This window comes from Terrapene carolina, unplaced genomic scaffold, assembly GCF_002925995.2.
Source record: "Terrapene carolina triunguis isolate 2854851 unplaced genomic scaffold, T_m_triunguis-2.0 Scaffold96, whole genome shotgun sequence".
Taxonomy (NCBI): Eukaryota; Metazoa; Chordata; order Testudines; family Emydidae; genus Terrapene; species Terrapene triunguis.
In genome coordinates this window covers 28,806,078-28,823,471 of record NW_020664447.1, presented here as the reverse complement: position 1 = coordinate 28,823,471, position 17,394 = coordinate 28,806,078, and the positions used below count along the sequence as shown (strand labels likewise).

The 17,394-nt window shown below is 43.7% G+C and overlaps 1 protein-coding gene across 2 annotated transcripts in view; it reads left to right on the top strand.

The window, feature by feature from the left end:
- The first annotated feature begins 1,443 nt into the window (after positions 1–1,443).
- SYT13 (synaptotagmin 13) overlaps positions 1,444–17,394 on the top strand; it is a 19,891-nt gene continuing 3,940 nt past the window's right edge. Inside the window, exons 1-4 of one of the 2 annotated variants that reach the window (XM_026651546.1) lie at positions 1,444–1,641; positions 8,465–8,687; positions 10,185–10,325; positions 12,234–12,547. In XM_026651546.1, coding sequence (XP_026507331.1) covers positions 1,459–1,641; positions 8,465–8,687; positions 10,185–10,325; positions 12,234–12,547 — 861 coding nt within the window. In that variant the 5' untranslated portion in view covers positions 1,444–1,458. The remainder of the gene's footprint in view (positions 1,642–8,464; positions 8,688–10,184; positions 10,326–12,233; positions 12,548–17,394) is intronic. The other variant, XM_026651547.1, reaches the window with a different exon arrangement.

The window sequence follows — 17,394 nt, the reverse complement described above, 5'->3', positions numbered from 1 at the left end:
ACCAATCCTATTTTTAGTGCGGGAACATCCTCAGGCTTATATTAATGTGCCATGATGCACAGACCCTTGATTGGAATTGAAATATTGTAGTTCACAGCCAACTGGTCTCTCGGTTGTCCCTGGGGAAAAAAAGTACCAGCTGGAAAATGGATTTTTTGTGCTATGTTTTTGTAATGAATCAGCCATGAGGAGGTAAGAGTCTTAAAGTCGTTAGGGGCCTGAGAAGGGAAGTGGGACGGTAATGCTGGTGTTGGGATACCCAGCCACAAGGGATCAGGGATGATGGGGGATAGTTCACCAAAATATGGAATTGTGTTATGTGATTGATTGACTTAGTTGTTGTTATAACACTAACCACTGATTTTTTTTCTCCCCGTGACTGAAGACAATGTACAGGGACAACCGAGGAATGCTGGCAGGGCAGTAAAGGGAAGCATAACCTGCTGCTGCCCATGTTCTATTCTATTCTTCTCTGCTCTGTTCAGGTTTGTGTGTCACATGTCACTGCAGTACTGGAGATCCTTCCAGTAGGGCATTAAGCAATGTGACTACACATCTGTCGCATGTTTGTTCTCTCCTCAGAGGGAGAAGTGTGTGCACTGGAGTGTCTTGGTTTGGTAGGATTTATATATATATATATATATAAAAATAAAATAAAATATAATATATATACAGACAGACACACACACACACACAGGATGGATGTGTTTATGTTAAAGCAGGCAGGTCAAACAAATGTGCTTTGCACTTGGAGAAGAAGATGCTGAGGTTTATGGTGGCACTTGGTTCCTGGGGTAGTCCATTCTACTGTCTTGGGCTGGCCCCTGAGAAGAACTTCTGTTTCCCGCACAAACAAGCTTTGCCCTTATTGTAGAGAGTTCATTGTGCCAGTCTCCAGGGCTGTCAGGTTGGCAGCTTTCATCAACCACTACATTAACTTTAAGTAAAAAAACCCCTAACCCAATCCTCCCTCCCTCCCCACCGAGAATTAAAAACCCAGCCTTCCCAAATCCTGCTAACGAGCTGATCCAACACTTGGACCTCTCTGTGGGTTAGCCTTCAGGCCCCACCCCTTTCTGCTGACGTCTTCCCTCTCTCACACATCAGACTTTTCCCAGTGGAGCTGGAAAACAAGCTTCAATGAAAACTGCCTGCTTGCGGCTGTAAAGGGATTGCAGGCACCACAGCCACTACTACTTCTGCTTTTCCCTGCCTGGCCAGGAACATAAAACCAGAAACTCCATCAGCAGGGTGGAGAGGCTGCTTCATTGCCTGGCAAACCTGGGATAATTTATTTCTCTCTTCAGTCACTTCTTTTCCCTGCTGTTATTGAGGCTCTTTTTCCTACTTCAAAGTGAATGAAACCAGGCTAAACTCTGAAAGGGAATGAATGAAATACATACTGCTTGAGAAGAAGAATCGCATGATTCTTGTGTAACATCTGTGCAGCCTGAAACAATGGTTTTGTCTGTCCCAGTTATAGCTCTGGGTGCCACCTTGGGGACTGCAACTAGCATCCTTGCCCTCTGCGGTCTGACCTGCTTGTGCAAATGCAGGCGACCTAGGAAAGGACTCTCGGGAAAGGACCAAGACATGGACACTGAAAATGCTAAGCCCAGTATGCTTCAGCCAGTCCAGCAGGTAAACCACCTTCTCTAATTTACTGTGCCACTTTTCTGTAAGTGTAGATGGCAGGAATGCAAATTCCGTGCCAGACTGTGGTGGGTGATTTATCACATCCTATTTGTTTGCAGGATTCAGGATGTAGCAACATTTCAGTGGGGGAGGGGAGACTCAGGTGACCTGCAAAATGCACAAAGCAACAGTCAGCTCAGCTGTCATTTTACCAAAGAGAAAGCTCCTGGTGGCAAAAATACAGAAAAACAAGATTTGAAATTCCACTCGAATTGTCAGGCTAGATCCCAGGGGAAATCATTTAGCTAGAACAGAAACCTGGACTCTACTAAGAAGCAGTCAGAACATAGTTGTGTGCAGAGTAGGAGCAGAATATCAGTAGGGTCAGAATCTTTTATAATCTCTCTCTCTCTCTGCACACACATACACCTATGGCTACTGCAGTATAGTGGAAAGGCTTCTATGTAAACAGCTGGTTTATTATGAAAACAATCCTCCTCCACATGTGAAACGGATGAAGTTTTAGGAAAGTTAAGACATGAGGTTAAAATTAGGTTTATAATATAAATCTAGTAACAACCTTAACTGTGGAGAGTCTACTTTCTCACCATGCCTACTGTGACCTGCTTTTTCTTTTCCTTTACACTTACTATAACAGCCGTTTTGAAGTGCTGCAAATGCCAGATATCCCTGGTGATCTGACTTAATTGCTCAAAGGATTCAATCAAAATAGGAGCATAGGGACTGTCAGGCTGGAATAGACTGACGGTCCATTTACTCCTGTGTCCTGTCAGTGGCCAGATGCATCAGCAGTAAAGTGTAACACTTCCCTGATGCACCTAATTATGGACTACTCAATACTGAACCTTGGGGAGAATTGTTTTTTAAAAACTTTTTTCCCTTGGCTGATTATGACCTCATGTCTGAAACATAAAGCCTGATGGTCACTGAAAGTTTTACCTTAGCTCATGTTACTGTAGACGCTATTCTCATTTATACGGGTCTAATGATTTTTTTTCTCATTCTTACTAAGCCTTAATAATATGCTACATCAGCTAGTTCCAATAGCTGATGATACATTGTATCACAAAGTCTTTATTCATTTGCCTTTAAATTACATGGACTGCTCTATTATTTTTGTATCACTGAAAACTGCAGTAAGAGTCCTAATTGGCTTTCTCTGTGCCATTCATTAGTGCATACTCAGTCCCTGTGTAATGGACTCTCTTTTTCTTTCCAAAGTAAATAGTCCCAGTCTCACCATATTTCTGCCGCAGTTGTTCTGAGACAAGATGGCCAAAGCTGATTATTTGCAGTGTTGTAGCCATGTTGGCCCCAGGATATTAGAGACACAAGGTGGCTGAGGTAATATCTTTTATTGGATTGACTTCCGTTGGTGAAAGAGACAAGCTTTCGAGCTACACAGAGCTCTTATTCAGGTCACCTGAGCTGTGTGTAGCTCGAAAGCTTGTCTCTTTCACCAATGGAAGTCAATCCAATAAAAGATATTACCTCACCCATCTTGTCTCTCAAAGATGATAACATTTGTGGTATACACATATAATGGCACCAGGTTTCCATATTATTGATTCTTTTGGACTGCCACTAGGTATTGAGTAGATACCCTTACTTAGATCTTTCCCCCTAGACATTACAGCTATTTCTGAAGCCTTCAGTGAGTAGGGTAGAGTGTGTTTTCCAATGGAGATTTGCCTGTAATTATTCTGAATTTCACCTGTTAATGTGTTGCCCAGTTTCCTAGGTCCTCCTCGGGTTTCTCATTAGCTTTGGCTAACCTAATAGATTATTATCTGCTGATTTTTTCAGTTTACTCTTTGATACAATACTACAACAAGACTGAGATTTTCAAAGTTTACAATTAAAAATGTATGGGAATTGGGTGCCCATGCCCCAAGGCTGCTGTGAAAAATTTCATTCCAAACCTTTATTATGCATCACTTTCACCTGTTTCCAGACTGTTAATATATTGAGCAGCACTATCCACAGAGCTCTCCATTATCCACTTCTTCACACAAAGACAATTTCTTTTCTAACGCTACTATTTATTGTTTTAGCTCTAAACCAATTTTTAATTCTTCATACGACTTCACCCTTGGAGTAACCAACTTTCCTGAATAGCCTCTTGAGAAAGACTTTAAGAGAAGCCTTTGGAAAGTGTTAATACATTTCTGTAGCTTCTCCCTTAGGGTCCCATCCTGCAAATTGCTAAGCATTCTGATCTACCACTGAAGTGCATTTAGATCTACCACTGAAATCAAACTGTGCTCAGGGTGCTCAGAACCTCGTAGGTTCAGGCTCTCATAATATTTATTAATTTAGCAAAGCTTGCAATATTTTAATATAGTATGTGACCAATATCTTGTTAAATTATTCACCCAGCTCTTAGTACAACATTCGTCTCCTCCTAGTGCTCCAGGGTAATAGTGTTTTGATCATCAGTTAGTTATTGTGGTTAGTATCTAATATTTTTTTTGCAAGAATTCCATAAAGATGATGTCTGCAAGATGAACAGAGCATTCTGTCACTGAAGGTGCAAAATGTCCCTAGTTCCCATATTCCATATGTTTGCTAGTTCTTTCCAAATTAAAAGGAACCTATTGCCAGGAACATGCACTCCCTAAAATGTCTCTGATTTAAAAGTACTCCATATTCACCATTACACCATTGTAAATCTTCAAATCTAGTTTGTCTGTGAAGTGCTGTACATCACCTGTGTCTGTTATTATGAACAGTCCTGTTGTTGTTGTTGTTGTTGTCCACTAACAGAAAGCTACTTTAATACACTGTATGTCCTAGCCAATGCTTGGAACACTTTATTATTGAGGCTTGTCAATATCAGGGGATTCTGATACACAGAGATGACAAAGAAAGAGGAAGCTAGACTATATTGGATCCACTGTTGTGTTGTTTTCTTTAACATTGACCTAACATTATTTGAAATGGGACTACATCAACATGAACTAGTTACCTCCTAGGGTGCGCCAGCCGGGTCTACATGGGGCAGTTAGAGTGCTCTACAAATCACACCTCACTAGTGCACTTTGCCGGAGCTGTGTAGACAAGCTCTATGTTTGCTGTATAGAACAGGCCCAGGGTTCTGAAAAGCACCTATAAACAGGATTGGGTCTTGTGCAAACAAAGATATATCTACAGAACAAGTAAAACGAGGTGGCTTTTATATTGTCACTTTGAAAAAGCCTCAGAGCATGGGACACAGTAACTACCACAAGCTTGTATTGCTTGTGAGTCAGATACAAGATCAGCCAAGGAAATAATCTAGGCCAGCGTTTTAATGATGTCAAGGAGGAACACAGAAGGGTCAAGAGCAGCGTCCTATCTAATTTGGTCTTATTTCATACAGAATGGATTCAGCTCTCTTGCTCTTCACTTTATTTGAGACTGCTGTAGTTTGATTTGTAAAAGGGACTTTCCGCGGGCAATGCTCAGTAAGAGTATCAGCTGCCAGCACTTGCGAAGCAGAGCTGGCAGCATGAACAATAAACAGAGGCAGATGCAGTTGGAGGGGGTGGATTGGTCCCCACTGGTTTGCATATGTCTCTCATCTCTAATTCTGAAGAGCAGACAGACTAAAGTATTATGTAAACCCAGTGGAACTGTCAGTTGTTGTGTGCTGATGGATTTCCTGACTAAGTGTCTGGCTTTTAGCAAGCAGGGGAAGTGATAGTAATAACAATACTTCATATTTGTATTGCATCTTTCATCTCAAAAGTTCCTCAGCTGCTTCACATAGTACAGACTTACACCACTGAAATGCAGCCACCTATGGTCTGGAGGGCAGCAGCCGGGTGGATAGCTACTGCAGAGCACTCTTTGTATAAGAGAGAAGGGAGAGGAGATGTTGGTCACAACCCCCAGAGCATGGGACCTTGTTTTGCAAGATATTGCCCAAAAGGTCCTGCCCACTGCACAGAACACAATTGATTTACTTTAGGAAGAGGAAAGTCTGACCTGACCATGCTGGGATTTGAACCTGTTATTTCAAGGAGTTTAAGTATTTCAGAACTGAGGTTTAAATCTCTAAGGGTGAAATCCCACTCCCTCCTTTTTGCCAGCAACAGGCTTACTCACAGTGCAAGTCCCACTTATGGCCAGGGCTGGTCCTCATCAGAGGGGTGAATTTCTCTCTAAGAGTATAGACCAGAGGTCATAAACTAGAGTGGAGAGAACATGGATAGTGGACTATGGTGAACAATCCTGCACTGGCTACCTGGGGAGATAGAGGCAATGACCTAATAGGACTCTTCCATTGCTAATGGCTATGACACTATGATTCTGTGGGCATCACATGCAGAGTGTGGTTAAAAACCAAACTACATTATTCTTTTTGCTCTATTGAGCTGCTCCTTGAGGAATGGGAATATTCCCTAAGGACATGGAATCTGGGAGCAAAAGGCTCTAACTCAAGAGACTGCTTCTCCCATGGTACCATCCACATTCACTATTAATATGAATCAAAGTAACTAATGGAAAAACATGAATTACAATTAAGAATATTGTCTTGCTCACTCTCTCTCTCTCTCAGTCTAAATGTAAAATGAAATAGCTTGGAAGTTAATGGGACAAGAGATCCTTCCACCACAGCATGCTCACAATAAAATAGTCTTTTCCACTTCTCCAGCACCGTTCACACAAGATCCTCTAAATGCTTTAGAAGCACAAAAGCAAACTGATCAGAGTTGGAGTAGCTCCTACTCAGTCTCTGTTTTTTCCATGGACAAATCCAAATATATGTTCACACAGAGTGATTTAAATTTCACATAGCTGGGATTTACATTTAGAGTGTAGGTGGGGATGGAATTCAATGTCCCATTGACAGATTTTTTACCTGCCTCACCTTATCAATGAAGGGTTCCTATGTTGGGTGAGCTATAGCAACAATCCCACAGCTCTGAGTTCATTGTTGTGCTTTTCGCACTATCCTTCTGTACTCTGTGTTGATTCTTGTGAACCAGCATGGGACTGAAACCATAAAATGAACTCTGACCTCTCAGACCAAAATGTCAGACCAGCTAATCAAGGAACTTGTACCTTAATTTGTTGATGCTGTCATCTTGTTTGTTCCCTGGAAAGTGCTCAGACACTATGGTGCTGGGTGAGGTATAAACCAGAATCAGTAGCCAATGCCTGATGATTCCAAGAGAAATGGAAAAAAACCATCCTACAGAGGACAGTATTGATAATATTTTCCCATGAAGCTTTGAGAGAAAGGCAGGGCCTGTTGATCTAAAACTGAGATGGACCTGACCCCACTCCAAACTTTGCAACTGGCCCCTCTCTGTGTAATCAGCAAAACAAAAAAACAAGATCTGAACAGTTCTGAAACCAAGGCCTGAACTTTGTGACTCAGGCCTGTCTTGAGTTCAAAATCCTTACTGCCAAACTGTTATTATTTATATTACAATAGCACCTGGAGATCCCAGTCAAGATCACAGCCCCATTGTACTAGACATGACAAATGCATAGTAAGAACCATTACCTGACCTAAAGAGCTTACAGTCTAAATAGAGAAGATGGACAATAGGTGGAAGAGGAAACAGAAGCTCAGAGAGATAATGTTATTTGCCCAAGGTTACACAGTTGGTTAGTGACAGAGATTAGAATACAATCTAGGCTTTCTGACTCTTAGTCCAGTGCACTATCCATTAGACCACACTGCCTCTCACCATGGACTCTATGTATTTTTAAAGCTACTGCAATTTACTTATTGACAATCCACTGGATCACCATTCCCCAGGTTTGCCCCTGGACCTCCTCTTGAGCCAGTTACCCTTTAAGCAGTTTCACAGCAATTTTCTTTATAGGAAACATTACATATATTTCCTTTGCTGCTTGTATGAAGTTATTTCACTGCTCGCTTTCCTGGCTCAATTTAGCTGTCACTCCATTAACTTAGTTTCACAACAGCCAGCAATTTGATTGCAAAATTCCTACTGAAGTTAGGATAAAGCCACTCAGAGGCTAAGCATTAGGATATAGTCAGCAGATAACTCCAACCACAGGAAATATTTAGATGAGAGAGGCTAAATGTATGTTCAGAAGCAGGGAACAGATGTTTAGATAGTTGGCTGTAGATGGGGACAGGAAAGAAGTTTTTCCATTGCTGTCCTTAACACAGAGATAATAAGATTCAATATTTGCAGAGCATGTTGTTGAAAGAACAGTAGACTCTTAGGTCTGGCCTTGTGAGGATGCAATAAGCCTTCCCACTTCTAGGGGCAGTCACAATCCCAGTCCTTGTGTTTCCTGAGTCCAATGACGGGAGAAGTAACACAGCACTGCCAATGGCACTGGACATCCCAAAACATGTGGGGAGGTATGACTGTCAGGCTGTGGCTGGCAAACCTGTGGGAAATGCATATTACACCTTCCCAAGGAGGCAGTGTGAGCACTAGTCTGCCTGATTGTGTGATCCAAAGGAAGCCAGACATCAGTCACAGCACAGACCCAGCTCCATTCACAGCCTCTGAGACTAGTGAGGAATTGGCATAGACATATAAAGTAGGGGCGTATTGCTACTGTGAAGTGGAGCAGGAAATCGACAAATGGGAAAGTTTCCCTTTTCTATTGCAATATGTGTTGAGGGGTGAGTCTGAAGAGGACGCAAACTGAGAAACTGGGCAACAGGTTTGGCAAGGAGATCTCTTCATGGTAGATCAACCATGTAACCATGGCAATAGGAATGATTGGATGGATCATTTTTTCCCTTGGTCTGGGCTCAGCTGGTCTTGGGCAAGTTGGTAGCATTAGTCTAATTTATACAGAATAATGAACAGGCTCTTTATTTCAGTTCAGCGTTAAGAAGACTACTGAACCCATCCAGCCTCGGCCCCTCCTGAAGTTTCCCAACATCTATGGCCCAAAGCCAGTCGTGACTGCCCCAGAAATTGTTAACTATGTGGATTATGCCTTGAAGACAACTGAAGAGCCAACTAGAGGAAAAGATGAAGTTCAGGATCAGAACAGAATGAAGATACAAGTCAATGAGGAGTTATTTGTTCTCCCTCAAAATGGTAGGAGCATTTCCAAGTCCAGTGGAACCATTTCCCCTTCAGACTGGTGACCACCGCTCCAATGCCCAGGTGTCTGATAAGCAACATAGGACTTGTACACAGGATTAAAATGCAGTTATAATCAGAATGGTAGATGTAAAAATGACCATTTAGGGCTCCATAGTTCTTCTCTCTCTCAATGATCCCATCACAAATGTGCTCAGTTGGCAAACCACCTGAGGCTTGCTCTGTCCACCATCATTTTAAATGTGGTTGATTAAGATAAAGTCAAGATGGAGCCCATCAGGGGGTTCCATTAGTGAAGCAGAGGCACACACCAGTGCCCTGAATAGTTTTAAATCCAGAGTCCTCTGACCTTAGAGAGTCTAATTCTAACTGTTTGCATCTGGCAGCATTTCATGCTTGTAATGGTTCTGTGCCCATATTGATTTTACTTCCTGAACTGCCTTTTTAACTGCACAATTCATCCAGGTGGCTATAACATTAATACAGTCTTCCTGGGGATTTTCCAGTGGGAACAATGCACTCCGTGCATGGTTTATATAGAGATTTATTTTTAATTTGAAAAATCACTTGACAGTTTCTCGGTCTCTTTCTGGGCAGAGGGCCACTCTCCCAACCCCTCCTCACTGGGAAAGAAGGAGGCGGTGAGCATTTAAGCATCAGCCGACAGAGTCAGAAGGAAGGCAATAGGACTGGGCTGCTAAAGCAAGCTGGCTGCACATAGGCTGGCACCAGAGCTTGAGGTGTGTGTATCAATGCACTAATCTCTGTGCACTACCAACTCCACAAGTGCTCTGGCTTCCTGCTGTGCCTGATTCCATAGGTCAAGTGTTATTAAAATAAAACAAGAACTGTTTGCTTTCTCCTCTGTATACCATGTCACACTGATTTTGAGTCTGACTGGCATTTGCTTGGGGAATAAGTCCCAGCCCCCTACCATTGCTGCCTTCTGGCACCTGATCCAAACCAGTGTACCAGTGTCCGACAATAAAATACTGTGGCTTCCTTTTCAGTCCTGCCTGTTACTTTACTTGAGGTAATTAACCTAATATATACCCCCATCCAAACAGCTTCACCACTTGCTACCTAGCCAGGCACTGTGGGAATTAAGGTAACAGTTTCCTTCTGTGTGGGAAAGAGGATCCCCTAAAAAGGATTCATTCCAATAGCTTTAGTAAAATTAGTTAGTTATGTAAGTGGAATCAGAGTCAGCTGTGAAGTCCTTACCCCCAAAAACTTACAATCTAATTCAGGGAATATGTGAAAAAGAAATCCAAGAGCAAGAACATGTGTTGTTACCATGGGTGGGTAATGGGGTGAGATGTATGGCTGGTTCCTAAAGCCCAGGTAGCACACAGAAAGTGAAGTCTGTCCACATCTGGAAGGAGGTGGAAAGTGAGACGGGGAGGGCAGCGCTACAGAACAGAGTCAGTGAAGCCAGGTGGTGAATTTGGCTTGATGAGGAATGAAGCCTTGTTAACTGGGCTACTTCAGTTCCAGGTGCAGTAAAGGATGTGTGTGTCACTGAGCACCTGAACCCTGAGAAAGCAGCCAGCTGTAACCAGGTCCCTGAACTCCGCTATTCCCTTGGGTATGATCGACAGAAAGCTGAGCTGTGTGTGGCCTTTCTTGAAGGTAAGTGGCTCCCCATCCTGCATACTTTATATAAACAAGCCTTTATTTGAAAGATACAAGATATCTTCTGACTGAAAGTATTTAATCTCCCATATAATAATCAACATGTCCCCACAGAACCGAGAGACATTTTATTGGCTATGGGGCTTTCAAACTAGAATTGCCAAGAGATTTCACTGCTTGAAAATAATGCACCATGGTTTAGCAACAGCTCGTGCGGTTCAAAGGCAGTATGAAGGAATCAGAAGGAGTTTGTCCTATTCTACCCATGTTAGAGGTGGGCAGATAAGGATCCTTCTCTCTTACTGTTGTTTTAAGGCGATGCGCCCAATGAGGTGACAGGCTCAACATCCCCTTCCTCCTCCTCCCACCCCTCCAGCCAAACATTTTTTTTTTGTTCAGCCCTTCTGTCTGGTCCTGTAAAACAAATCTAGATGAAGGACAAACAAGCACATGGATTTATGATTCACGTAAGTGACAGGAAAATCTACACAGCTTCCCACAGCTAGACTATCAAAAGAAAAGTCTAACACTACATACAACAACTCTCTTACTCAGGTCAAGTTGGAGGAAGGGATGTTTAAATCACATTCCTCTTATATACCCTGTGGATAAGGTAACTCCCTGCAGCTAAGCCTAGCCATGTGGCTGGGCTCTCTGGCAAGCTCACTAAGGACGGACAGTTAAGGGAGCCTCCTTACTACTCAGAAATAGAAAGCTGTTAACCCTCTCCTTGCTAGTCACAGTCCTCCTGGGAGTATAAAGCAGAGCTGAGTGAGTAATGCAGAGATAGTACAAGTTCCCCCTGAAAACCAGCCCAGCTATCACCTTCCCAAGCAAGGACTGAAGGGTGTTAAATTGCAGCCACCATCCTGGGCAAGCTGCCTGCAACAGGTCCACAGCCTTGAGTTTCTGAGGTTGACGTGCATGTTCAGTGAGCGCTCATACACATGTTGTACTCTCCCTGTCAGCTCAGCAGGAGCTCTACTCTCTTAAGGAGACAAAGGAGTCTCCTGGGTTTCAAAGACTTGCCCGCTCACAGCTGCTGAGCCAGTGGGCAGAAGGGCAGCTTTCCACTGACAGATATGCACGCTGACTTTTGTGGTAACAAAGAGGCCTTGTTGCTACATTACCCAGCTGAGGAGTAGAGACGTTGCTGCAGCCCTTGGCCTGGAGGGCTGATAGGTTCGTCACTGTTCATGGAACGTGTGAAATGATATTTTATGTACATTTTTCATTTGAGACCTTTCAGCCTCGGGATGAAATAAAGAATAGGAAAATCTGGGGCTGAATATCAGGAGGAAAATCGTAACACTAAGCAATTAGACTGTGGAATGGTCTCCCAAAGAAGCCATTTCAAAAAGACTGGACAAAGCACTTGGGAATGAACTTTAGGGACATACTGCACTGGTCCCTGGGGGATGGACCAGATGTGCTAAGCAGCCTTGTACACCTCTACCTTCTGTGACTGACCAAGTCCCTTTAATGCATTTTATATGAGGCTCTCTTTCTGATCCAGTGTGAAGATAAATTAAAATCCCCCTTTTCCCCCCGAATATCTCATGTTGTGTCTTCTCAGGCTACTGGTTCAGTGCCCTTGAATGATGCACGTTTACTTGAGTGTGATGCAAAATCTCCCAGACAATAACAATATCCTTGTGCATTTGCTGAAGGACAAAGACAATAATATTCTTGGGCATGTTGAAGGAAAAATAAATAACATTGGGCCCTGGACTTTGGTCTCTCCAGTGCTAGTTAGAAGGAACAGCAGGTTTTAGCAACATCTTGGATTTCATTTTATGACTATAGTGAGACAGGCAAAGGCCCCACTGCCTTCTGCCTTTGCATACCTAGCCCTTGTGGTAGGATGTTTCTTTTAATGCAACCTTCCCTCTCCTTGTCCTCCAGCTATGCATGGAAGCATGATAGGGGACCAGGATGCTGGCTGTGACTACTACATCCTGGGCACCTTGGTGAGCAAGTCTGGCACCACAGAGGCCCAGACAGTGCTGAAGAAGAAAGTGCACCACATCATCTGGGAGGAAGCTCTGCTGTTCTCGTTAGCCGAGGAGGAGGTGCTAGAAGGGATGCTGACTCTCACCTTGAGGAACTGTGACAGGTTCTCTAGGCACAGCATTGTTGGGGAAATTAAACTGAGCCTGGCTAATGTGGGGGAACCCTTCAGAATGGCCCAGTGGGAGAAACTGAAGACCCCGGAGAAGGTATCATGTCAATACTTATCAGTAGCTCAGGCAATATAACAAGTTAGTTTCCAAAGTTAGAGACGCTTATTTCAATAGGACTGTATTTCAATGGGCATGTAATAACCAGGTTTGCATTTACACTGGGCCAAATTCTGAGTGGTGATGAGCCTCCACAACTCCAAAGACTTCAAAAGATCAGCGGCACAATTCAATATCTGACCATTTCAGCAAGTAATCAAAGTGCTCCAACTCAGCTCCTAACCTTATAGCTCCCAGCACCTACACATCCCTTCCTTCTCTTTGTGTTACCTGATAATCAATCACTGAACTACAGTAAAAACAACAAGAAGTTCTTGTGGCACCTTAGAGACTAACAAATTTATTTGGGCATAAGCTTTCATGGGCCCTTAACCCACTTCATCAGATGCATGGAGTGGAAAATACAGAAAGCAGGTATAAATATACAGCACATGAAAAGATCCGAGTTGCCTTACCAAGTATGTGGGGAGGTCAGTGCTAACGAGGCCAATTCAATCAAGGTGGATGTGGCCCATTCCCAGCAGTTAACAAGAAGGTGTGAGTATCAACAGAGGAATTTTTTTTTTTCTAGTGACCCAGCCACTTCCAGTCTTTATTCAGGTCTAATTTGATGGTGTCAAGTTTGCAAATTAATTCCAGTTCTGCAGTTTCTTGTTGCAGTCTGTTTTTGATTTTTTGTTGTTGTTGAAGAATGGCCACTTTTAAGTCTGTTATTGAGTGTCCAGGGAGATTGAAGTGCTCGCCTACTGGTTTTTGAATGCTACAATTCATGTCATCTGATTTGTGTCCATTTATTCTTTTGCGTAGAGACTGTCCGGTTTGGCCAATGTACATGGCAGAGGGGCATTGCTGGCACATGATGGCATATATCACATTGGTAGATTTGCAGGTGAATGGGCCCTTGATGGTGTAGCTGATGTGGTTGGGTCCTATGATGGTGTCCCTTGAATAGATATACAGACAGAGTTGGCAACGGGGTTTGTTGCAGGGGTTGGTTCCTGGGTTAGTGTTATTGTTGTTTGGTGTGTGGTTGCTGGTGAGTATTTGCTTCAGGTTGGGGGGCTGTCTGTAAGCGAGGACTGGCCTGTCTCCCAAGATCTGAGAGAGAGAGGGATCGTCCTTCAGGATAGGCTGTAGACCCTTGATGATGCGCTGGAGAGGTTTTAGTTGGGGGCTGTAGGTGATGGCTAGTGGCGTTCTGTTACTTTCTTTGTTGGGCCTGTCCTGTAGTATGACTTCTGGGTAAAGAAAGTAACAGAACACCACAAGCCATCACCTACAGCCCCCAACTAAAACCTCAGCATGGAGATGCATTGCAGAGCTGTGGGGAGGGTGTGGCAAGCAATGGAATACAGAGGGTGCTGCAAGTTAGGATTGAGTGGAGCTGCATGTTGGAAACAACATCTGCCTCTATCTTGCATTAATCTAGGCAGTGCTATTATTTTTTTGTTTTTGTGAGTACCGCATGAATTTTGAGCACTTGTGAATTTTTAAAAAAGTAAACCCTGAGCACCAGGATCAAATAGAGACAGGATTGAGACAGAACCTGGGTTCTAGACAGAGCAAACAACATAGCAAGGGACAAGCATTACTGACAGTGTTGCTGAACACTGAAATAAGTAATCATCTGGCCTTGTAATACCTGAGGACTGCACAGTGACTTTACTTGAATCATAGAACTTGGAATCTGCATCACCAGTTTCCCACAATGCTAATTTACCTGGACAGTACTCAGATACTACAGTGATGAGCACTATAGAAAACCCTGAGATAGACAGATGGATGGTAGGAATAAATGGATGGCTTGGATCAGTTTAGCAGATGGTGTTTATGGCCTTGGCTACAGGGGAAAGTTTCACCAATTACATTGGTAGAACCCCCCCCCCCCCCCCCCCATGTGGACACACTTGTTCCAGTATAAGAGTGGCTTTTTTTGGTTTAACTTAATCCCTCCCCACCCAAGCCACACTTCTACTGGAATAAGAGTGTTTACACAGGGGATTAGATCAGTATAATTGTATTGGTCTACATTCACACCTTAGGCTATACCAAAAAAGCTTTTCCATAGAGACGAGGCCAAAATCTGCTCCAGTAGCCATTATACAAAAGGTGCCAAGAAGCTCCCTGTATATAGGCTTAGGAGACACCAATACATCTTCAAGATGACAGGACCCTAGACATATTGTCCCTTCTGCCATGGTTCATCTTTACAGCCATTCACTTGATAAGGCAAGACTGATTCCTTTTCTAACCCGCGAGGAGTAGGTTAACATTAACAGTGGCTATGAACAGTGCCCCAGTTTGAGCTGAAAGATGTGCAGTGAAAGCTGTATTTGCGTCATCAGGGACCTGGGCGAACCAATCATTACACAGCCAGCTTAAATACAAGTCATGAATCATTAATTGAGAGCCAGGGCGGGAGGGAATGAGGGAGCAAGAGAGAGAGGATCAGAGATAGGAGCTATTTTTGTCAGTGTACATCCAGGAACAATGTTGCTGGGATTTGTTTAAAGTTTGATATTTCCTTGAAAAGCCAAGAGCTGCAAAAATGTCAAACCCACCCTCTCTGGAATACTCCTACACAAATATAAGAACGGAGATGGGCGCTCACAACTGGCCAGGTGATGTCATTGCTCTTCGGAAATGTGTAGAGTGCTGCCGCTGGTTCAGAGCAATGTTCACCACATTATGAAAACTTCAGATGTTAGACTGGTACCACTAGTCGTGTCCTCCTCCCCTCCCACTCGTTTAATGCTCTCTGCTTCCATAGCACTTTCCATCTCAAGATCTCGAAGTGCTTCACACACATTAGTAACTGATGAAACCTCAGGGTGTGTTGATGTGGCAGGTAGTTATTAGAGTCCGGCAAATAAGTGATTTTTTTTTTAGTTCACTGCAGTTTTGAAAAATTGAAAAAATAATTGGTTCTACCTGAACCAAATCCAAAAATTCAGAAGAATTTTGATGAATCAAAAAAGTCAACCAAAATTTCATTCAACCTGAAACAAGCTGTTTCATTTAATTTCCAGGTACCGTATAACATTAAAAGCAAAGGAAATGAAGAACTAGATTCACAAAACAGCCAAAGGAGAAGGTTTCACTGGAGCAGGGATTTGAAATTGGGTCTCCCACATTTTAGGAGAGTGTCCTAATTGCAGTGGTGTAGGGTATTTTGGGATTGGGCTTTCTCAGTCTTTTCTGTCAAAACTGTTCTATTTTGTATAAAATACTTGGATAGCCAAATAGTCAGTCCCCAATGCTGCAGAGCAAGTCATTGGCTATGTCTTTACTGGGGGTGGGGGGCGGGAGTGTGTGTATGTCTGTGTTTACGTTGAGATAGATAGCTCTCTTGATATGAAATCCTAGTGGAGACAAGTAACAGCAGTTTTTTCCTAGATGTAGCTAGTGGAGGTACCTCAACTAGTTACGCTGAGGTGAGAGCCACCTGTGCCTTATCTCCAGTGGGATTTTACATTAAGAGAGCTATCTTCATGTGTAAATACATAATATTTTCAGTGAAGACATAGCCATTGTCAAGAGTCTGACTAGAATCCATGGCTACTGCCTCTCTTTAGATTAATTTAGATTTAGGACACTTTTTTCAGAAGGTGGATGAGTACAAGGTTTTCAATGTTGCCTGCGCACCTTACCCGAGTTCATGAAAAAGATTTACATTGGCTCCTCTGAGGACTTTGCTTAATCTGAGTTTGGAGTTTCCCTGGTAATGACTTCTTGGCTGTGTATGAGTCATTCCAATCAGATAGTTATGAGAGCAACATTTTCTAGAGAGTAAATCTGTTGTTAATGAATGTCTGTTCACATCCACAGCAGACAGCAAGCAGAAAACTTAATCTGAAATATTTATAGCCTACTTAGAACTGAGAGAGGAAGGCACAAAAAAGGCCTGGATAAGGGATCTCTCTCCTAAAGATTCTAGTCTTTGTTGGGAAGTCCAAAGGGAATCCACTTAATTGAACAGTGGCTTTCAAGGACCTTTCTGGACCATTAAACTCACATTAAAATGGGGTTTCTGTCACAAGCTGGTGCTACTTGAGTGAATGATTACTTCCCCTTTGCTTCCCCCTTTCATATCTCTGTGCACACACACATTTTCTCTTTCACTCCTCTGACTCCCCACCAGAAAACAATGTCATTTTCAAAGGAAAGATCAGTTGTCAGCGTGATTATTTTCCACTTGTTCTGCCTAGAGGTATACATGGGGGTGGGGAAGAGAGAGAGAAAGAGGAAGGCGAGAAGGCTAAGAAGCCAATCACTAATGGCAGAAAAGGAATACCTTGCTCATTCAGAGCATCTACCTTAAAGAAACTAGAGCAGGGGTGGGCAAACTTTTTAGCTCAAGGGCCCCTTCGGGGTTGCGCAACTGTATGGAGGTCCAGGTAGGGAAGGCTGTGCCTCCCCAAAGAGCCTGGCCCCCGCTCCCTCCCACTTCCCGCCCCCTGACTGCCCCCTTAGAACCCCCAGCCCATCCAACCCCCCCCCCACTCTTTGTCCGCTCACCACCCCCTCCCAGGACCCCTGCCCCCTATCGAATCCCCCTGCTCCCTGTTGCCTGACTGCCCCGACCTCTATCCACACCCCCGTCCCCTGACAACACCCCCGGGACTCCCACCCCCTATCCAACCGCCCTCTGCTCCTCGTCCCCTGACCACCACCCCAGGACTCCCACCCCCTATCCAACCGCCCTCTGCTCCTCATCCCCTGACCACCCCTCCGGGACTCCCACCCCCTATGCAACCGCCCTCTGCTCTTCGTCCCGACCAGGGCCGGCTCCAGGGTTTTTGCCGCCCCAAGCGGCGGAAAAAAAA